This window comes from Cebus imitator, unplaced genomic scaffold, assembly GCF_001604975.1.
Source record: "Cebus imitator isolate Cc_AM_T3 unplaced genomic scaffold, Cebus_imitator-1.0 Scaffold18, whole genome shotgun sequence".
Taxonomy (NCBI): Eukaryota; Metazoa; Chordata; class Mammalia; order Primates; family Cebidae; genus Cebus; species Cebus imitator.
This window is the reverse complement of record NW_016107333.1, coordinates 8,568,215-8,591,252: the sequence shown is the minus strand read 5'-3', so window position 1 is coordinate 8,591,252 and position 23,038 is coordinate 8,568,215. Positions and strand designations below refer to the sequence as shown.

Genomic DNA, 23,038 nt, shown 5'->3' with positions numbered 1-23,038 from the left:
TTTTGAGACAAGGTCTTACTCTGTCACCCAGACTGGAGTACAGGGGCACAATCTTGGCTCACTGCAACCTCCACCTCCCAGGCTTACGCAATTCTCCTGCCTTGGCCTCCCGAGTAGCTGAGATTACAGGTGCAAGCCACTACCACTGAGCTAATTATTGTATTTTTAGTAGAGACAGGTTTTCACCATGTTGGCCAGGCTGTTCTTGAACTCCTGACCTCAAATGGTTCACCCGCCTTGGCCTCCTAAAGTGCTGGGATTCCAGGTGTGAGCCACCGCGCCTGGCCAGAAATGATCTCTTGATTGACAAAACAACCTGAGCAAAGGCTTCAAACACAGTTGCAACCTGAGAAGCGGGAAGGAAAGGAACCACCTAGGGTTTCTGAGAAACACATGGAGAGGGCATTGACGTCACCAGTGTGGGAAAACCTCTTAAAATGTTCGTGGTGTGTCCTTCCACCTGTTTCCAGGTGCCCTGAGACCCTTCCCCTCTTCAGGGCATGGAGCCTGCAGTCCCTGTGGCCTCAAGGAAAGACGGTTTCCACAGAAGGAGAAAAGAGGCTCTTGAGTTTCAAGAGCTTGGGTTTTTGATAAAGTGGGGGTGACAGAGAACAAAACCAGGTGGTTGCCAGCAGGTGGGGGCAGGGTGTGACTGCAGGGGACCCATGAGAGTGCTTTTTGGGAGGATGGAACTTTTCTGTACCCTGATTATGATGGTGGCTGAGTATACCTGTGTTAAGACTCAAAGGACCATAACAACAAAAGAAGATGTCAATTTTACTGTAATTTTTTTGTTTTTATAATCTTGGCTTTTGACTTGTTAAACTCAGGGCATAGGAGAGTCTGAGAATAGCACACACATAATGTGTTGAAGCAAGACCAGAAAATGTGCTTTGTTGGGTTGCTGAAGTGTGAGCGTCCAGGAGAACTGGAAGGAGCGTAGTTCTGGTGGGTTCTGTTGGTGCCTCAGGCCCTTGCTGCTTCCAGGAAGACCTGGCCATGGAAGGAGGGGAACAGAAGCCCAGGCACGTGTATGGGATCCAGGGACAGAGGGTGTCCATGTCCACGCTCCCTCCCAGAGCCGGGAGAGGGATGAGACCCCAGGGAGAGAGGGGTCACAGGAGGGTGTAGGTGGATCCAGGCAGGTGGGCTTGGGCAGTCCCCCACAGTCCTGGGTCAGGCCCGAGGAACTGGTGAACAGCAGAATGATTCTGTGTCTTACAAAGGAGTTGAAAGTAAATGCTAAATCCAAAGGGAACTTTCACCAGGAGGGAATTATGGTGTCTCTGCAATCTAGGGGCAGATGGCACGTGGCTGTCTCTGTATTGTCAGCCGAAAACAGGGACAGGCAGCCTCCTTGGCACAAACGAAGCCCTCGGCGCAGACATGAAACCCCAGGGGGAAATGGGGACATTTCCATTACTGAGCAAAATGGCGTTTGAAATGGTAAAGTACAGATAAATCAGAGAGCTGTGTGAATGTCCGAGTTTGCGAACTGTGAGGCAGATTTTATTCTCCCCATTTTACAGATAAGGAAACTGAAGTCCAGGGGACTGAAGTGACCTGCCCAGGGTTGGAGGATTTGAACCAGGGCTGTTTGAGCCCAAATTCACCTGCTTCCTGATGCAATTCAGACACAGCCTCCTGACCTCAAACCAGAGGGTATAAGCTTTCACTAACTGGCTGCACAAACTCAACTACTTCCTTGCTTTGTCTGCCTCAGTTTCCCCACAAGGATAGTAGCAACCTGACCCAACCCACAAGAGTTATATGATGGAACCACTGTGAGGATGACTGCCATGTACAAGACATGGGCAGAATCCAGCAAGGACCTTGAATGGATAACTAAGTTCAAAGCCACGGCCCCAAACCCTTGGAGGCACCACCCAGACTCTGGAGAGCAGTGGAGCAGGCTGGCAAAGGCCTAGTGTGAGGGAGGCAGTGTGGCCCACTGATTACCAGGGACTTAGAGAGACATGGAGGGTGGCGGGGTCAACTGACTCCAACACTCACTCATTGTGTGTCCCCAGGAAGCAGTCACCCTTTCTAATCCTGAGTCTCCTCATCCAACATATGAGAGACAACAATACCATATACCAATACCAGCATATGAGAGGCAACAATACCAATACTACTGAAGAAGATGGGGTTCAAATATGGAGAGCACCTGGCATGCAGTCAGTGCTTAATAAATGCACATTTCTTCCTTCTCTCTCCACTTTTGCTTATAAGGTGTTAGGTTTTGCAGGGTAAGAGCTGTGCTCACTGGTCCAGGACCTTGGCCCTCCTGTGTCTTCATTTTTTCATCTGCTAAACAGACTCCAAAGGCCCCAGTGGTGGGGAGAAGTGCTGATTACTCCATTTAGGGAAGGGAAGAAGAAAGGGTAGGCTAGAGATCAGGATGCCACACGATCCCTCAGGCCTGGGAACCTGGAGAGACTTTTCCAGGATATAAAAAGGGAAGTGGCCAGGCGCAGTAGCTTATGCCTGCAATCCCAGCACTTTGGGAGGCCAAGGCAGAGGTCAGAAGTTCAAGACCAGCCTGGCCGACATGTTGAAACCCTGTCTCTACTAAAAATACAAAAACTTTACCGGGCGTGGTGTCACTCACCTGTAGTTCCAGCTACTCAGGAGGTTGAGGCAAGAGAATCACTTGAACCCAGGAGGCAGAGGTTGTAGTGAGCAGAGCTCGCACCACTGCACTCCAGCCTGGGTGGCAGAGCAAGACTCCATCTCAAAAAACATAAAATAAAAATTAAATGTAAATTTAAAAAATAAAAAGGGAAGCATGAAAACATGAAGTTCACAGGTGGGGAAATCAAAACTGCCGGCAAGTGTGGAGAGGCACCTCCGCCTCTCAGTGCAGTGACTCGGGGAAATGACCCGAGTGTGGATGTCACCCCAGGACAGCAGTCCATCTCTGGACAGCTCGCCTCACACTCAGCCTCAGTTTCCCACTTGCAGAACAGGAGTACTCATTCCCGCCTCACTTGGGGCTGGGAGGATTTTGTGAGATGCTGCATGCGAACGCCACAGCAGGCCAGGTGTACAGCAGGAGCTCGGCAAGTGTGTGCCGTTAGCCTTGTTTTTGTTGCTTTCGTTCTCCAGTGAGTTGCATTCTAACTCTGCTGCATCCTCTCTGGGTCTTTGGGCACTTGTCTCCACTGGGTCTCGGTGTCCTCCTCTGTAAAAGAGGAGCAGTAACTTCTCCCTCCTGGGGTTCTCGTGAGGACGGAGAGCTCCTGACCTGCAGTAGAGGCTCTGGAACAGGAGACCCATGCCCTGGAATTGAGACACAGCCCAGTTGTAGAATGCAGTGTGACTCTTTTGACACTTTAGGAGAAAGAATCCTCCCACTGGAGCCAAAAAAAAAAATAATAATAATAATAATAAGACCAGGAGAGGAAAGGGAACAAGAGATGAGACCGAGGTCCCTTCCTGGGCTTTGATTGGCTGCTCCTCTCAATGCTCCGAGCTACCTTGGGAGTGTGGGTCCCCAACTTTGGCTCCGCTCAGCAAACCATAAAGTCTTGAGTAACATCCCATCTCAGGTTTTTCTCTGTTTGTCTTGTCGACCAAATAGCTTAACTGTCCCACCTGCTAATGTGATTGGCAATTATTTACTTTGGAGAGCCCTGAAAGACACCACCGGATTGCAGAATTCTCGATTATCTCGAAGCCCATCACCCAATCACACGCTTCCTGGTCCCCACACTATAAAAGGGGCTGCCTCCTCAGCAGAAGAGAGTCGGGGAGAGAAAGGAGACCGGAACAGCTGCTGAGACCTCTAAGAAGTCCAGGTAAGATCCATCCATTCTTTGGCCCCACTGCTATCCTTGACGGCAGGGATCTCAGGCTCCTCCCTGTGGGGCAGGCAGACTGTACTCAAGATCACTCCCTGGGGGCTGTGCGAGAGAAACAGACCCAGCCAATGTCAGGGATGTGGGGATGGCTATTCACTCTGCTGTCCTAAGAGACCAGTAGCATTGATACAGAAATGAGCACTATTCATGCCCTAAATCAAAGCCCTTAAGGCAAAAGGTTTAACTTGGGGTTACCAATGTGGATACAGGTGATTCAGAAACCTCCTAAAATTCTTTACCCAATTTTATACACTTTGATGCATTTTTCTGAGACTAGGCTCTTCAGCTTCTATTGGATTCATAAAGGATCTGTTGTGCAAAAGAGATTCAGAGGCCCTGGTCAAAGTTACCTCCCTAAGACGGGCACATCTGGCTCTTTGGACCAAAAGACCTTTCATATCCAGCCTTCCACCACAAGGATGGAGCTTTAGCTGAGTCAGCCAAAAGATGGAATTTAGCACAAAGCCATCAGTTGTCTCCAAAGTGTAGGTCCTAGCCCTAGCTCTGGACAACTTTGCTGGCTGCCAAATAGACCTGTGACAGGTCTTCGAGCCAGACCTCAGGGACTGCCCAGAATTCCATCCAGGGCAGCTTCAAGGAGAAGAGAATGGTGTCAAAACGATAGAATGCATGTCTATCATGGAGGGTTGCAGGGAGACCTGCCTTCAACCACAGCTCTGCCATCAATTCATCATATGATCTTGGGAAAGTCACTACCCCTCTCTGGTCCCCTGGTTCTTTGCATGCAATGAAGACTTTGGATGGCCCCAGGAATTCCCCAACACAGGTCTGCCTGAGATGGTGGCTGTGGCCATGCGACCCCTATATTGTGTGACTTTCAAGGGCATCCACAAACCATCATGGCCTGAGCTCAGGCCAAAGGACTGAACAGAGATGCTGCAAAACAGCTCAGCTCGTCAGCACTTGCATGTTTAACCTTTCTCATTTGCTTTGTCTGAAGAGCAGCAATGATTCAAACCATTCAGGCAAGTCCAATTGGAGAATAAATCTGATGGTTACTTAATTCAACAGAGCGTTCACATGGCTCTAGCTTCTAATCCTCTCTCCACTGTGTACTTGTGAACTTGGGGAAAGTTACCCACACTCAATAGTACATAAGTGGGTTTCAAGAGGGGATGGGAGTACATTTGAAACTTCCAGCTGCAAATTCACTTGATATCTGTGAGCCTTGGCTTCTCTTACTGGAAAATGAGACAAGTGACCTGTGGGCAAGATGGAGTGAGGTGAGACTGGCATTCTTGGCAAGGAGAAAAAAACCCTCTTCCTTGGAATGTGGTGGACCCAGATACCAGTGGGGCTGTCTCTTTTGTAGACCCCTGACCAGCGGTCCTCACCTGTGCAATGGAGGTAACAGGTGCCCCTGTCTTAGGGTTGTGATGAAGATGAAATTGTGTAAAGCAGTCAGCCTGTTTCCTGGCAAGGAGAAATTGTTCAGCAGTGTTAGCTATGACTGGTCACCCCCTAGTGTTCTGGCGAGCAAACGAATGACAACCGCCCCCCCCCCGGGTGGCAGGGGTAGGTGGTGGATAAATTCCTCTCTGATATCCATGCCATGTTGGACTTGTCATTCTGCCCACAGATACCAAGAGCAAAGATGTTTCAAACTGGGGGCCTCCTTGTCTTCTATGGACTGTTAGCCCAGACCATGGCCCAGTTTGGAGTCCTGCCCATACCCCTGGACCAGGCCCTGCCCTTGAATGTAAATCCAGCCCTGCCCTTGAGTCCCACAGGTCTCGCAGGAATCTTGACAAATGGTGAGTCTGTGACAACCTCTTTCAGGTAGGGGTGTGTGTGTATGTGTGTGTGTGTGTGTGTGTGTGTGTGTGTGTGTGTGTGTGTGTGTGTCTAACCCTGCAAAGATGGGAGGGACAGGGCTGGATAGGGGAGGGAGCCTGAGGGTCTAGAATTGTCAGATCTGACCCCCAGAGACCCTTATGCCCATCTCCAGCCCTCAGCAATGGCCTGCTCTCTGGGGGCCTGTTGGGAATTCTGGAAAACCTTCCGCTCCTGGACATCCTGAAGCCTGGAGGAGGCACTTCCGGCGGCCTCCTTGGGGGACTGCTTGGAAAAGTGATGTCAGTGATCCCTGGCCTGAACATCATTGAGTGAGTTGTTCTAAAATAGAGCTTTGGTTTCTGCCAGGGAACCCGCCAGCCCCAGGCAGTGGCCTTGAAGCAGTGAGGGGGTGGCCTGAAGCTGGAACCAGGGTTCAGTTCTGAGACCATCTCCAGTCTGGCAGGGACACAATTCCTCCCCAAACCAGCAATGCCCTCAGTTCTAGGCACGTCCTGAGGCCCCAGCATCTTCGGTAATCCTCAAGACAACCCTTTGAGGTCAATTTAATCATCTCCAGTTTGCAAATGGGAAAACAAGGCACAGAGATGCCTGTGTTCATACTGCTAGAGTGATGCCAAGTGAGTGAGGCTCTCACTCTACCTACCTAAGTCAAAGCCAAGGCTCTTCCCACTACACTGTGGTCATATTTTTCTCCCCACCTGTGAAATCCCATAAAACACAGATGTCCTTTGATGTAAGCAAGAGTGTAACCTTTCCACCTTGATGATATCAGTGTGATGAAGAACAGTGTGATGTCCACGGAAAGGTCTAACATGGTGTTTCCCGTGAGACATCCAAGAGCTCTCAAAGCAAAAAGCAAGAATGAAAGCTTGATGCCAGTGAGCTGGGAGAGCCTGGGTCCTGGATAGGATTGCATCAAAGCCATTTCTAAGATCCTACCCACCCAGGGTCTTGCTCCCTGACTTGGAGACAGATAAACAGACTTCTTGACTTTGATTTTCAAATGTACTTGTTGGATGACCTGGGACAAGACACTCTGTCTCTCTGTGCTTGGTTTCTCCATCTATAAAATAGAGTCGATAGAACCCACAGAGAAGTCTACTGGGAGGACTGGAAAAGGTGTGAATCACATGGCACAGTGGTTGGCTCAGTGAATGGCCTCACCCATCAAATAGCCTCCTGCTCGATGGGTGAGGCCAGAGGGCTGGCTTCTCCTGGAGACAACAGAGTGTGATGATGAATGGATAGTTGGGAAGATAGGACAATGGGAGAACGGCTTTCTCCCACACTTTCTGCATGCTCCCTGACTCCCTGCTCCTCAACCCCCAGGATAAACATTGGTGATCAGCCACCTGACAAGTTGGGTGATTCCTACCCGTAAATGTTTGTGCATATTCACTCCAGTTGCACCCACATCTTCTATTCATCCACTGACCAATGCATCCATCCAGTCATCCACCCTTCTACCTAATCACTCTTCCATCCATCTACCCACACATCCACTTCCCACCTTCCCATTAATCCACAGCCAAATCATATGAAGTAGCCACTTTCTTTGTAAGGCTCTGAGCTGGCATACAGGACATAAATATATTCCAGACACGGTTGCTGTCCTGAATAACTCATAGACTGGAGATGAGGAAAGGGCCATGTGTGTGTCAGATCTGTTCCACGGAATGGGTGGGAAAAGACTGGTGTGTGACTCAGAACCCATGTGGCTGGGCCACAAGACTCCCCTCCTGTCTCCCTATCCTGGGTGGGGAGCTCTACCTCTGGGAGGGGTACTGTTGGGTTAAAGATGGTTTCTGGGTTTGGAGCTAGAGGAGCTAATGTTTCCCCCTCCAACATTACTCCCTGGACAGTATGAAGGTCACTGACCCCCAGCTGCTGGAACTTGGCCTTGTGCAGAGCCCTGATGGCCACCGTCTCTATGTCACCATCCCTCTCGGCATCAACCTCCAAGTGAATACGTGAGTGGGTCCCAAGAGGGCATGGGAGGATGGCTCACAAAGGAAGACCCTGGTGACCATGGGTAGCCATAACGGGGGTATTGGAGTCTAACAGACCTGAGCCTCCAGCTTCAGCTCATTTGCTGCTATGCTGAATGACCTTGGGTCACTGGGAAACTCAGTTGACCTCTTGAGCCTTTGTTTCTGCTGATAGAAAATGACATAAGTACAGCTGTGGGCAAGATGGAGTGAGGTGAGGCTGGCATTCTTGGCAAGGAGAAAATAATATTCTTCCTTGGAACGTGGTGGAGCCAGATACCAGTGGGGCTGTCTCCTTTGCAGGCCCCTGGTTGGTGCCAATCTGTTGAGGCTGGCTGTGAAGCTGAACATCACTGCAGAAATCTTAGCCGTGAGAGATAAGCAGGAGAGGATCCACCTGGTCCTTGGTGACTGCACCCATTCCCCTGGAAGCCTGCAAATCTCTCTGCTTGATGGGTGAGGCCAGAGGAGCAGCTTCTCCTGCCCAGAGATAACAGGATGTGATGATGGATGGATGGTTGGAAAGATGGGACAATGATGGAATAGATGAGTGAGAGGCAGAAAGGGTGGAAGATGGATAGGAGGGAGGGAGGGTGAAAAGGATGGATGGATGGATGGATAGATGGATGGATGGATGGATGGATGAATGGATGGATGGACAAGTGGATGGATGGATGAACTGACAGATGGTTAGATGGTTGAGTGGATGGAAAGAAGAATGAACAGATGGATGGATGGATAGATAGATAGATAGATAGATAGTCACTTATCCTATCCCTTCTTAGACCAAGCTAACTAATTTTATGCTGGATCTAGCAACAAGAAATTGGAGTTTAAACACTGCGTATTATAAGGGAATGGGGATAGAGGGCTTCCTGTGTGAACCTGGGTAGTGCTTCTCCAGTTTAGGTCTAAGCTTACTTAGCTGCAATATGGAACTGCATTGTGGTTATTGATAGAATCTACCAAAATAATAGATGTGAAAGTGCTTTTCCCAGTAAGGGGTAAAATAGACATGGATCCTAACTAGGTTACTTATTTCAGTTACTTATTACCTGTCACATGGGGAGACTATGTCATAACTATTGCGCAAAACTTGCCCACGTGGTTAACTTTTAATGAACACACACATTAAGCTTCACATGTGTCATCTCATTGGATCCTCATGACAACTACATACTAAGTAGTATTCATTCATTTATGGACTCTGCAAAGCCTTACTGACACCTGCTTTTTCTGAGAACCATGTGTTTATTCTACACAGACCTGTGTGTGCACTGCTGTACACAAACATAACTCCCTTTCAATGGGACCCTTGCTGTCGGCCTGCCCGCAGGTGTAGATGGACAAGGCTCGGCTTCAGTGACTGAATGTTGAGACTGTAGGGTTCACATTGGCCCCTCTGGAGCCTTCTCCGCACCAACTCCAGGCCCATGACTTTTCTCTTTCAGACTTGGCCCCCTCCCCATTCAAAGTCCTCTGGACAGCCTCACAGGGATCTTGAATAACGTCCTGCCTGAACTGGTTCAGGGCAAGGTAAGTGGGCAAGGTGGGCATCCTCTGATCCTTGGATTTGAGAGCTCTCACACCAAAAGAAAGCCCTGGTCTGAGTAGGTCTGAGTCCCCGGATTTGATAAGTAACTTCCATTCATCAATCTATTTGTCCATTGATACATCCTTCCAAATGCATCGATGAGTCTCTGCTCTAGGCAGGCCCTGCCTGTCCACACTGAAGCTGAAATGGATTGGCCCCTGTTCTGAGAAGTTGAGAAGTTCCCTGTCCAGCCTTCTATGACCACGGGCAGTCTTCCAGCCTACACTTGGGTGTCTTCTATAACCAGAGCCCTCTATTCTATTCAGAATCAGATGTGATGTCACAGAGGGAACGCGGGGCTTGTTGTGTGATTTGGGGCCTTCATAACATCCCTCATGCCTCCAGTTTCTCCTTCTGCCTGTGCTTGTGTGGTCATTGGTCTGTGGAACTGCTGAGAATCACTTTCACACAGAAAAATGACAGGAAATTTCCCCAGAAAACCCCCTCTGGGGATTCAGCTGCTCCAGGGAACCACTGTGCCTAACACCCCTCTCTGCCCGGCCAGGTGTGCCCTCTGGTCAATGAGGTTCTCAGTGGCTTGGACGCCACCCTGGTGCATGACATTGTCAGTAAGTACCTACTTTCAATCCCTCTGTCCCCCAGGACAGGAGCTGCAACTTCCCCGAAGGAGTTTTTTCCCTGCACGCCCTGGGATGCTAGGTCCCTCTGGCCTCAACTCTTTCCATTTTGGGTTCCTTTTCCACCAGAATTATCCAGATAGTTTTGAGATAGACACCTTGTCTCCTGCCTCAGCCTTGACACTGAGGACAGCTGGGCTGGTTGGTAGAAGGAGGCCTGGCTTCCTCCAAGTATGCTGAACACACGTGGATTTCCAGAGGCCTCCATTCCCTGTCCCCCACCTCGAGGAATGTGGGGTCCTTCACGTTGGGATCACAACTCTTGTCTGTTTTCTTGTTTGTTTTTCTAGACATGCTGACCCACGGACTAAGGTTTGTCATCAAGGTCTAAGCTTTCCAGGAAGGGGCCTGGCATCTGCTGAGCTGGTGAGTGCCGCTTCCCACTCACCAGGATTTTGGGGGCTGGCTCTTCTTCTCCTGGTAGAAGGCAGCAGGGGGCTTGGGACAATGATATCCAAAGAAAGAGACAAGCATCTACAGAGGCACACACAGGGCTGCAGAGAGAAACCCACAGAAAAGCTGGCAGAGGTGGAAGGATGCAGGCAGTACAGCAACACAGCTCCCAAGAGAAACACACACGCAACCACCCTGACACACAGCCACTGATACAGACGTATACACTCTCACGCCAGCACACTCACACACACGCACACAGCGGCGGACTCACCACTCACAAGTACAAGTGGGTACACAGACACACGCTCGCTCACACACATGCACACAGAGCCCTGATCCTAGGCCTGATACCTTGCCCAGGGTCTCAGCCTCCTCCTGTGCCTTTGGGGCATGAGTTTGATGGTGAGCCAATACCAGTAACACTCACTGACCTTGAGTCTCCATCTTAATTGGGGTCTTCCCCAACAGAATCATTTCTTGCTGCTCAGTCCATTGCCTCTGCCCAGCTCCCCAGGGCTTACAGATGACTGGCCTATGAGCTGGAAGATGACATAGTTGCCTTCTCTCCGAGGAACCTGCTCCCCCTCCTTTCCCACCAGGTGTGTGTAACATCCCACGTGCCTCACCTAATAAAATGGCTCTTCTTCCGCATCGGGGGCCTTGTCATCCTTCATCATCATTTGAGGGCTCCTGGGTTGGAAATAGCCTGGCCTGGGTGGTTGGGCCCATAGCACAGAGTTCGGCTTCTACTTTACAGATCTGAATAGCCTTGATCGGGTCATGGAGATGTTCAAGTGCGTGTGGATGTCAGAAGGCTGGCCCAGGTGGCCTTAGAAAGGGGGGATGAGGAGTTCAGGGTATATGTAACACTCCAGGTACAGTTAATGACACACAAGCTTGCCACGCCAGGAGTGAAAATGGCAGATTTGTAACAGGGAAATGCAAGCTAAAACTGCAATGAAGGCTGGGTGTGATGACTCATGTCTAATTCCAGCACTTTGGGAGGCCAAAGCAGGTGGATCACTTAAGGCCAGGAGTTCGAGACCAGCCTGGCTGACATAGCGAAACCCCATCTCTACTAAAAATACAAAAATTAGCTGGGCGTGGTGGCGTGTGCTTGTGGCCCCAGATACTCAGGAGGCTGAGGTGTGAGGATCGCTTGAGCCCAGGAGGCAGAGGTTGCAGTGAGCCAAGATCGCACCACTGCACTCCAGCCTGGGTGACAAAGTGAGCCCCTGTCAAAAAACAAATTTTTTAAAAGCACAATGTCAGAACAGCTATTATTAAAAGGTCAAAAAATAGCAGATGCCAACGAGGTTGCAGGAAAAAGGAATGCTTATACACTGCTAGTGGGAATGTAAATTAGCTCAGCCACTGTGGAAAGCAGTGGAAAGCAGTCAGATTTCTTAAAGAACTTAAAACAGAGCTACCATTCGACCTGGCAATCCCACTGCTGGGCATATATCCAAAGGAATATAAATCATTCTACCAAAAGACACATGCACGTTCACTGCAGCACTATTCACAACAGCAAAGACATAGAATCAACCTAGATGCCCGTCAATGGTGGACTGGATAAACCAAGTATGGTACCTATACCCCATAGAATACCACACAGCTATTAAAAATGAGATCATGGCCTTTGCAGCAGCATGGATGCAGCTGGAGGCCATTATTCTAAGTGAACCAACACAGGAACAGAAAACCAAGTATCTCGTGTTCTCACTTACAAGCGGGAGCTAAACATTAAGTACACATGGACATGAAGAAGGAAATAATATGCACTGGACTGATCTGAGGGTAGAAGGTGGGAGGAGCGTGAGGATTGAAAACTGCCTATGGGATACTATGCTGATTACCTGGATAACACAATTATCTGTACAACACACAGCTTACCCATATAACATATACGCCTTGGACCTAAAATAAAAGTTGGAAAGAGAAGAAGAAAATGGCAGATTTGAGAGATGTTGAGGAGATGGATCTGGAAGGGTGTGAGCGAGGGCGTGGGTGAGGTGTGTGTCCAGGTGTCAGGTTGAGGAGCCGAGGGCACCTGGGAATCTGGGAACCGATTCCAGCAGGCAAAGTATGCCCATAGCTGCAGCTACTCTGTGTAGACATGCCTGGGACACCCAGAGAAGCCATCCAGGAAGCCGACGGTTCACAAGTCACCTACTGCCCATCTTTTGCTTCCTTGGATGCAGTCATACTGACCTCTTTCCAGTTCTCTAAGTAAGAAGAAGACAAAAAAAATGACAAGGATGAAAAACTGGTGCAAAGTGTTCAGTGCTGAGCGTTTGAGAAAGGTAAGCATAGAGAAGGGGTCGCTGGAGTTGTTGGTAAGCAGAAGATTCTTGCTGTCCTGGGTGGATGTCATATTGTTGGAGGAAGAAGCCTGAGTTTAAGGAACGGAGGAGAGGAGGGGAGGTAAGGAAGTTGAGTCTGTGTATGCAGATAAGATTTATGAGGCCAGGCGCAGTGGCTCATGCCTGTAATCCCAGCACTTTGGGAAGCCAAAGAAGGTAAATCGCTTGAGCTCAGGAGTTTGAGATCAGCCTGGGGAACGTAGGGAGATTCCATCTCTACAAAAGAAATAATAATAATAGAAAAATTAGCCAGGCATGGTGACATGTGACTGTAGTCCCAACTACTTGAGGGACTGAGGCAGGAGAATTGCTTGAGCCCTGGAGGTCGAGGCTGCAGTGAGCCATGTTCACGCCACTGCACTCCAGCCTGGGTGACAAAGCAAGACCCTGTCCACCCCCAAAAAGAAGAAGAAAAGAAAAGATTATGAAATACTGGCTGTGAGAAGGAAAAGGAACAGGGCTACCCAGGCTGAAGAACATTAACCCTCAAATAAAAAATACATATGCTCTCATTGTTGAGGCTTTTAGGGACTAGTCCAACCCTTTCATAACACAGATGAGATACTGAGGCCTTGGGGTTGTGTGAATGACTTGCCCAAGGCCACAGGGAGACCAAAGTTCTAATCAAAGACTGGAAACACCCCAGACTTTAGAGAAAACAGTGTCCCTTGCTCTTTGGGAGACCCTGTTGACCTTGTGAGAATGAGCAGATTCAAGCTCATGTTTCTCAAACCTTTCTGATTCTAAGGGTAATAAACCAGGGACCTACCCATTCCCCGACCCCTGCCAAACATCCACCATCAAGTCCAGACCTGCCACTATCTCTACCTACTGTTGCCACCAATCAACACGGCATCATAGAAGGACAGTCCCATAGCTCAGATTTCAAGATTTATTGTGTGACACTATCATGTGTCTTCAGGGAGAATTTAAGAAAGGAAGCAGGGCCCAGCGCAGTGGCCCACGCCTGTAATCCCAGCACTTTGGGAAGCTGAGGCAGGCGGATCACGAGGTCAAGAGATTGAAACCATCCTGACCAACATGGTGAAACCCCATTTCTACTAAAAATACAAAAATTAGCCAGGCATGGTGACGCACGCCTGTAGTCCCAGCTACTTGGGAGGCTGAGGCAGGAGAATCACTTGAACCCGGGAGGCGGAGTTTGCAGTGAGCCAAGTTTGCACCACTGCACTCCAGCCTGGGCAAAAGAGCAAGACTCCATCTCAAAAAAAAAAGAAAAAAGAAAGGAAGCGTATTCCATACCCACAAAAGATCTCTGAGCTCAGATGAGCAATTAAATCCCAGCAAGCAGCTGAATGAGCATTGAGAATGTCCACCGAGGTGCTGAATGCAAGTGCAGGACCTTTTAAATAGGAAGCCAGCAACTGGGGCCTGCTTGTGCTGGAAAGGCTCCAGGAATCAGCTACCTGCGGGTCACCTCTGGGCAGGCACTGGGTCAGCACTGAGAGTCCCCTGTAGCTGAGGCCCCAAGAACGGAGGTGGATGAGCACAGGAACACACACCTAGGACCATCTGCGCTGGGCCTGGTGCCCTCTGGCCGTGGCACTGAACTGTGTTCCCGCCTCACACCCATCCCCTGGCCATCTCTGGACACAATTTTCCCCTGCTCCCCTGGACTTCTTCCTATAGCCCACAGAAGGGTCCTCCCCTACCTGACAAGTTCAATTTCTAACTAGCTAGTCTAGAATTCCCCTGGCTACAAGACACCCTGTCAGGTAGCCAGGCTAGCCAAAACACAGTTATGCCATTTAAAGAATGAAAACACTCACACTTTAAAAACTCTCTGGGGCCAGGCTCCATGGCTCACGCCTGTGGTCCCAGCACTTTGGGAGGCTGAGGCGGGTGGATCACAAGGTTAGGAGATCGAGACCATCCTGGTCAACATGGTGAAACCACGTCTCTACTAAAAATACAAAACTTAGCTGCGTGTGGTTGTGTGCCCCTTTAGTCCCAGCTACTCGGGAGGCTGAGGCAGTAAAATCACTTGGACCTGGGAGGAGGAGGTCACAGTGAGCCAAGGTCGCACCACTGCACTCCAGCCTGGCGACAGAGCGAGACTTCATCTCAAAAAAAAAGCAAAACAAAACAAACAAAAAGAAACCTCTCTGGAATTACGTCAGTGAACGTGGCAAAGAAAATGTCTTTGAAAATTTTTTCCTACATAAAAGCAATGAGAAAACTGACAGAAGTGTTTTTTGGGTTTTTTTGTGTTTTTTTTTTTTTTTTAATAAAGATGGGGTTTCACCATGTTGGTCAGGCTGGTCTTGAACTCCCAACCTCAGGTGATCCACCCACCTTGGCCTCCAAAGTGCTTGGATTGCAAGTGTGAGCCACCACGCCTGGCCCAGAAATGGTTTTAACTAACATTTTCAGAGCTCTGAAAATTAACCAAAGCTTGCAGCAATCTGGGGAGAGTTTATTCAATATAAATTATGGAATATCAGCAAGAGCAGAAAGCTTTGTAGCATTTTAACTTCTCCTAGTCCCATCTCCCCATGCCTCAGCTCCACAGCCAACTTGAAAATGAAAGCCTACAATCTTGGTGAAAACCAACAGCCCAATAGCCACCGGAGAGGTGAGGAGGGAGTTAGAGCACCTCATACGCAGAGAATTGTCATTGTTTGATCTGCTCATTGTTTTCCCAGGAAGACCCACTCTCACAGTTGTCGTTACTTGACCTGACGCAGAGCAGCCTTTTCCCCCAAATACATTTGTCAAAAAACAATTCGAGGCAACTATTTAACATCAGGGCTGCCTGAGTGGGTGTAATATTTGGGGCAAACAAAAGACTAACCCAAAAGCTGACAGGAAAAGCTGGAGAATAATATACCTATGTGAGCTTTGAAAATCTCCAACATACTCCTAGGACTCTAGGAGGCCATGTGCTTACAGGAAGCTGTATTTATGTAAGCAGTAAAGATAAAGGCAGAATTGTGTTAAATAAAAATTAGAAAAGCCCACTGTTTTCAACTGAGCTCCTGCACTAGGCCCAGCAGACCAGACCAAACCAGAATGGAGCCACTCATGCTTGGCATCATGTAATCAAACTAAACTTTAAAAGCAGGCCAGCTTTCCAACCAATCAGAAGGGGCCCAGTCTACCTGAGCCAGCAGGGTAAGGAAGTTCCCTCTTCTTTAATCTTATAAGGAAAGTAACTTTGAGATGATCAATCTACTTTTTTTTATTGTTCCCTGCTTCTGCTTCTTTTATACCTATAAAGCCCATCTCTGCTCAGCTCACAGGAGCCTTTCTAAATCTTTAGATGGGATGCTGCCCGATTTGCTAATCTCTAAGAAAAGCCCATTAGAACATATGCCGATGTTTGAGGTAAGCTTTGTACACAGGGTATTCTGTACCTGTGGATCTGAACCTGCACTGAGGGTGTCACCCTCCAATTGGGACCCCCATCAGATTGGCAACATGTCACAAGTGGACTATTCATGCCTGGGGAGGAAGCTCCAAATACACAGGTGGCAGGTCCGTGATGCTTCAAATCCCCACCTGCTGCTGCAGCTGCAAATCCTCACCAGTTCCTTGTCAATCCAGGCACTACCAGCTACTCTAATGAAACAAAAAAGGAAATGATTTGTTTCCTCACCCTCTGCCCACTTCTCCTACTTTGTGGCTGAAGGGGTTTCTGTTTATTACTTGGGATGCTGGTTGTCCAGGTGTCACAACCCAGGCTGTGTGTCCCCATCCTGATGAAGCAGGAAAGGCCGCAAATCTCTCAAACACTGAACTGGGAGGAAGGGGCGATTTATTTGGCTGGGAGCAGCGGCGGCAGCATAGTTGCCTAAAAGCCAAGCTCCCCAACAAAGAAAATCCTTGCCCTTTTAAAGGCTTACAACTCTAGGAATTACATGTGAAAGGGTTCTGGGCTTACAACTCTAGAAAATACATGTGAAAGAGTCTTTTGATCCATGAAGTAGGCGTGGGGTACGTGACTTAGGTGGGGGTTTGATCATGTTTAAGTAAAAACAATGCTTTCCAGAAAGAGTCCTTCATACCAGATCTGTGATCTATAGATGGGATTGTGATTAGCAATAGGGGTCTTATCCTTTACCTGGCTGGTGGCACCAACCAGTCCCTCCTGGGGCTGCCTTCTAAGTTCTCCTTTTGAGATGCAATGGAGAAGGCTGCAGAGGATTAAAGGTCTCCTTCCTCACTGAGACTGCCTCTGTGGGCACTCATTGCCCTTCCTACTTGACCCAGAACTTTCAGCCTCACTCGTCCAGTCCAGGAAGGCAGATCCTGTCCTGCACAAATGTAACGTGTCTGATAATGTCGCCCATCTGAATGGAAGAATTGGATGTCCCTGAAGCCACTAATGGGGCCCTAACATTCTGGCCCTCCTTGGTTTCACCCACTACCTCTGTGGAGTCCCATAAAAGAGAGGAGCCCAGCGGAAGTATCACCACCAGAGGAGAGTCAGAGGCCCCATCTGGGGCATTATGACAGCCCAAACCACAAACTACCCCAGAGATGTGCACTCCATAGGGAGAAATAAAAAAAGAATGGTTGAGAACACTGAGATTGGAGTTTCACAGGCACAGCCTCATCAAGCATTGCCCGGTCCATGTCCACCCCCAGCCCCACCAAGCTCAGGGTTTCCCAGCACGTGCTACAGCACTATGTCACTGAGTGGACTGCTGTATTTACTGTGAGTGCGGCCATAGTCAGGCAGGGGCACCTGCCCATTAGCAGACCACCTGAATGTCCTTTCCCCAGTTGCTACTTCAGTCAGCCACTCCATCTCCCAGTGGCTCTATTGGCCTGCAGGTGATAGGGTGTGTGTAAAGTTCATCATATTCTGTCAGTTTGAGCCCACTGTTTTGTTGCTTGGGCAGTAAAATATATTTTTTTCTCACAGTGAAGTCCCATAGGGTATCCAAAAACATGGCATAGTTCTTTGGGAGAGCAGCTACGGTAGTTTCAGACTTCACATGTTGGACTAGAATGGTAATACCACAGCCTGAGTAGGTGTCAATGGCAATGAGGACGTTAATGCCCATGGCAGGAGGCCAGAGGCCTGTTGTGGTCAATCAACCAGACCAGGGCCATTTCTAGCCCTCAGTTAATGTGTCCCAATTCTCCCCTTTGAACAATTTGTGCCCCTTGGCAAGAATCACAAGGTTGTCCTGTGTCCCTAGTCTCAACTTCTTCCAGGATGCTCATTTTCACGTCTGAGGCGGATGTCTTAGTCCGTTTTGTGTTGCTATAAAGAAAAACCTGAGGCTGGGTAGTTTCTAAAGAAAATGGGTTTATCGGGCTCACAGTTCTGCAGACAGCACTGTTGGAATTCACTTGGGGTGGCTGGCAAAATATTACAGAAAGTATTAGGGAAAGTTATAGATTATAATCTCAAACCTGTTGGAAGGCCAAAAGGTTTTATTGGAACAGGCTGAAGACAGCCACCTCATTTACATCAGTATAGAAAAGAGAGACGATAAAAGGCTTTTCCAGTTTAAGTCTGTTTACCCCACATCCCTTTGTCTCTACTCTGTTTACTCATGTAAATTTTGTCCTGGAGGACCCTCTCAGGGGGAGATCACAGGGGAATTACCTGTTGATAGTGTTTACTCTGGGCCCAGAACCTAAAGCTTTTATCAGTTGTAAAACCATTCTCTTAACCATGTTGATTATCCACAAGTGGGTTGACTTAGAACCTCTGCTGTAAAACCTGTCTGAATAAATGGAGAGGGAACCTTGGAGGATTGGTTGCATTTTGCCCTCTGAAAGCAGCCAACGACCATCCCGAGCCCACTTGAATCACTATAATGGTGTGAGTACATTTACTCATCCATCGTTGAGTCAGGGTCTGCAGGCCAGACCTCCACAGGTAGTGCTCAACATCTTACTGTACACTGTACGTGGTGCCAGCATCTGCTCAGCTTCTGGAGAGGTCTTTTGTGTGGCGCCACAACTTGGCAGAGAAGGCCAAAGGGGAAGCAGGCACATGCATGGAGGGTCCAAACCCAAGGGGCATCCTGACCTTATACCAACCCTTTCCTGTGGGTGCTAATACATCCCCCCAGAACCAATCCAGTCTTGTGAGAGCAAGAACTCCAGCACTACCAGGAGGATGACACTAAGTCATTAGTGAGGGATCCATCCCCATGACCCAGACACCTCCCACTGGGCCCCACCTCCCAACACCATCACACTGCAGATTAAACAAACGATATCCAGATCATAGCAGTGGACTTTAAGTGGTGGACTGTTGCTGCCTGTTGGGCACAAGCTTAATTGGCACAAGACTTCCACCCTTATTCCATTTTAAAAGGTCCTTTGCTATGAGCATCCACAGGAGTGACAAACATTTGTCCCTTCCAGGCAGCAAGCTGCTGTCATAGTTTGTGTTCGCACACAGGGGATCCTGTGATGGTTCAGGCAGTCAGTTACCATCCTCCTGACCAGATGGTTAGGCCGTTGGCAATGGCCCTTGAGTCAGTGAAAATGTAACAATACATGGTGGTAGAAATGGCCTGCACAGCTGTCATCACCACACATAATTCAGCCCATTAGGCAAGATGTCCAATTCCAATCCCAGCCAAAAGATGGCCGTCTGCTGGCTGGGGGGCAGCTGCAGCCAATGGCCCCCATTTGCTTTTAGTTTCGTAGAGCTGTCAGTAAACCAGGTCACACACAAATTTGAGTCTTGGATCCCAGCTAGTGACAGGAGGGTTCAGAGCATACCCCTGCAGGTTGGTTGGTGCTTCTGGGAAGCTGGCTGTTTGTTCATGGAGTCTACTGGTCCTGGTTGACTTGGATGTACCATTTCCATTTAATGATTGAGCTCTGTTGAGCTTGCCTGGATTTATTGGTGGAATTTATGAGCACCCAAGTACAGGTCAAAGCATCACGGTTGCACTTCTGCCATAAGATAGACGGTCAGTCTCCTCTAGTGTCCAATATCAAGCAAGGAGTTATCCTTCAAAAGGGGCATGTCTGGTGGCCACCACAGGCAAGTCATGTGTCCAACAGCCAGCAGGCTGGTACACCCCAGTGGCAGTTTCCTGTTGCCACAGACTCCAATCAGCATGCTTGAGGGTCATGGACACGTGCAGTCTCATTGTGCTCGCAGGCTCCAAAGGTCCCAAAGGCAGTGCCTGGGCCATGGCTTGTCAAAGAGCTTTCAAGTCCTGCTGCTGCAAGGGTCCCTATTCAAAACTGGTGGTTTTGTGGGTCACCTTGACTAAGAAGGCCAAAAGAACACCCAGGTAGGGCATATGCTGTCTCCTCTACACAAATAGGCCTTTCAGCTGTTGGGCCTCCCATTTATCACAGGGTGTCACCAGGGCCAACAATTGTATTGGGGATACTTTTTTGGCTTCCTATACAAGTGACCCCTAGGAAATGCCCCTATTGTGCTGAGTCCTGGACTTTATCTGGATTTATAGTCCAGCCAACACCAGTTATTGTATCAATGGCCTGTTTTTCAGTAGGCCCTACTATCAAGATGTCATTTACGCAATGGATGACTAAATCTTCTATGGTGGCTTGGGCTTATGGAATGTCAAGCCCCACCCACTGGTGGCATATCGCAGGGGCATTGAGGTATCCCTGCGGAAGAACAGTGAAAGTACTATGCAGGCAGCTCCTTGTGAATGCAAATTGGTCACAAGGGGATCAAGTAAAAGCACTAACCTAGTTAATAACAGCAGGCCAATCTCCAGTAAGGGTTCCCACTGCCTCAGTGACAATGACGACATCTGACGCCTCAGAGGTGTGGGGCAAACCCCAACATTCAGCCTACATTCCATCTACATCAGCCACTATGCCCTGGAGACTTTTTGATCAGCCAGACTGAGCTGTTACATTGGTAACATTCCTACAGGAGCTTGTCCCGAATTCACAGAGTAATATCCTGTTCTCTGCTTGGTAAGCAGTAGTGTATTTGTGGAATAACCTATGAGGCTTGGGTAATTTAGGTGGCAGGTAGAAGTGGACATCTCACTGTGATGGCTCAAATTCTCAGCTGTGAGGGGGATACCCCCTCAGGCAGCGGGGATGTTCTGTGCCACAGCAGCCAAAATATCAATGCCTGTCATGCACTCAGCACAAGGGACTGTGGTCGCCAGCACTCAGAATGGCTCAGAGAGCCCCACTCGCAAGTACATAACTATCACAAGCAGATAAGCACCATGGGTCACTGTGTTTGCCCCCAAAACGCCCAATGACATCAGTTCAATTCTTCCCCTAAGGAAATCCAGGAATGTTGCCATATGGGCACCAGTATCCCGGAGCCCCAGAAAAGTCTCAATCTTTCTTTTCCCACTTATCTTGACGGGGGCATAAGAACACTGGTCTCCAGTGGGAAGCGGGGGGTCTTTGCCCAGCTCCTAACTGTGCTGTTCAGCCTGAGACACTGGAGTCTGCAATGTCCCTTTATGAAACAAACACACCACCCAGGCTGTAGGAGACTTCCCGGCTTTTGTCCATATCTGCCTTTTTATTGTTTGATGTCCCCTTCAGAGAATGACCTCATTTCAATCATCTAGTTTTCAGCAATGCCTTCTGTTATTCAGCACTTTTTGGAAACAGGCCTTACTTGAGGCCTGCAAGCAACCTGGACCAGGCAGGATTCCCTGCCCAGGGCCTCCCATTGCCCCCAGACATCATCTGTGGCTGCTGGGACACCATGGGTGTTGGCATTATGTCCTCAGTCAGTCTACAGCCCTTCAGAGGAGCTGGTACCACCCTTGGGCAATGGGGCTGACAACCCCTTTCCTTTCCACCTTGGCAACCCTGCACACTATGTCAAACTGTTAAGCTGAACATCCTGCACCAGTGACCAGTGCCAGAGGACAGTGACGCCATGCACAGGTTACCAACCCCAGAATAGGGCTCCAAACACTTCTGCCCATTTCAGCCATCCATTTTTAAAAAGCAAGCAACCCGGAAATGAGCCTAACAACGTGTGATAGGAAGAGACACAAAATAAAAATGACCAGTGATGGTTTCGGGAGCCAGTTAAAAACTAAAATATTTTAAAACTCCCTAAATTTGGGATGCTACTACATGCCTATTAGGATGACAAAAAAAAAAAAAAGAAGAAGAAGAAAGAAAGAAAAAGAAACGTGACAATACCGAGTGATGGTGAAAATACAGAACAAATGAAACTCTCACACTTTGCCCGTGGGAATGAAACACAGAAAGCCCCTCTGGAAGACAATATGGTAGTTTGTTAAAATGTTAAGCCGATGAGAGGAGGACACGCCAGTCTCTCCCCTTGGAGGCTGTGGAAAGTGAGTCATGGACTGAGGTCATGTGGCCGCAGCTCCACTGTCACCGATTCCAGCTTCCCACGGGTCAGGCCAGCGCCCAGCTCCACAGAAGATCACAGCCCCTGCACTGCACTGCAGCCACCACAGGCCTCTGCCCAGTAACTATGGATCCCACGGCCACAGCAAAAACCAAAGAACACCCCAACATTCCACCCAGAACCCAGCTATCAACTGGAAGCCTGGATTGGTCTGTTTTATGGTCAGTTAGAAAAGAAAATTTGGGCCAGGTGCAGTGGCTCATGCCTGTAATCCCAGCACTTTCACAGGCTGAGGCGGGCAGATCACCTGAGGTCAGGCATTCAAGACCAGCCTGGCCAACATGGTTAAGCCTTGTCTCTACTAAAAATACAAAAATTAGCTGGGCATGGTGGCAGGCACCTGTAATCCCAGCTACTCGGGAGGCTGAGGCAGGAGAATCACTTGAACCTGGGAGGCGAAGGTTGCAGTGAGCTGAGATTGCGCCATTGCACTCCAGTCTGGGCAACAAGAGCGAAACTCTGTAAAGAGAAGAGGAGAAAGGGGAAGAGAGGGAAGGGGAGGGAAGGGAAGGGGAGGGAAGGGGAGGGGAGGGGAGAGGAGGGGAGGGGAAGAAATTTATTCAGTAAAATATGTTTTGTCCATTCCTGCTAATAATCATTCTTCTTTTCTTGTTGTTTTTGTAACTATATAAAATCAAACTATAGTAAAATGTGCACATGTTAAATGCATGCCTTTATAGAGTTTTAAACTTTATATTCCTTATAATATATCATAGCCTTACAATATATAGATCATGTCTATTAACACATAAAATATTTCCTTATGGCCAGGTATGGTGGCTCATTCTTGTAATCCCAGCACTTTGGGAAGCTGAGGTGGGCAGATCACATGAGGTCAGGAGTTCAAGATCAGCCTGGCCAACATGGCAAAACCCTGTCTCTACAATACAAAAATTAGCCAAGCATGGTGGCAAACACCTGTAGTCCCAGCTACTCAGGAAGCTGAGGCACAAGAATCACTTGAACCTGGGAGGAGGACGTTGCAGTGAGCTGAGATTGCATCACTGCACTCCAGTCTGGGCAACACAG

General features: G+C 48.8%; 1 protein-coding gene across 2 annotated transcripts; it reads left to right on the top strand.

Annotated features, from left to right (window-relative positions):
- The first annotated feature begins 3,696 nt into the window (after positions 1-3,696).
- On the top strand, positions 3,697-10,948 carry BPIFA1 (BPI fold containing family A member 1). Of its 2 annotated transcripts, none has more exons than XM_017514283.1 (9): positions 3,697-3,800; positions 5,464-5,638; positions 5,833-5,989; positions 7,544-7,651; positions 7,973-8,125; positions 9,121-9,205; positions 9,769-9,832; positions 10,192-10,267; positions 10,804-10,948. In XM_017514283.1, the coding sequence occupies exons 2-8, from the start codon at positions 5,479-5,481 to the stop codon at positions 10,230-10,232; spliced, it is 768 nt and encodes a 255-aa protein (XP_017369772.1). In that variant the 5' UTR covers positions 3,697-3,800; positions 5,464-5,478; the 3' UTR covers positions 10,233-10,267; positions 10,804-10,948. The 2 variants fall into 2 exon arrangements, with proteins under 2 accessions (XP_017369772.1, XP_017369783.1); XM_017514294.1 differs by having other exon boundaries at positions 10,766-10,948.
- Positions 10,949-23,038: the final 12,090 nt, after the last annotated feature.

What these genes read in the sequence shown, in the direction of transcription:
- BPIFA1 (XM_017514283.1), top strand. Translation starts at nt 5,479, where the DNA reads ATGTTTCAAACTGGGGGCCTCCTTGTCTTCTATGGACTGTTAGCCCAG. An exon ending in CAAATCTCTCTGCTTGATGG is followed by an intron (nt 8,126 to 9,120) that starts GTGAGGCCAGAG and finishes TTTCTCTTTCAG; the next exon opens with ACTTGGCCCCCTCCCCATTC. An exon ending in CTGAACTGGTTCAGGGCAAG is followed by an intron (nt 9,206 to 9,768) that starts GTAAGTGGGCAA and finishes CTGCCCGGCCAG; the next exon opens with GTGTGCCCTCTGGTCAATGA.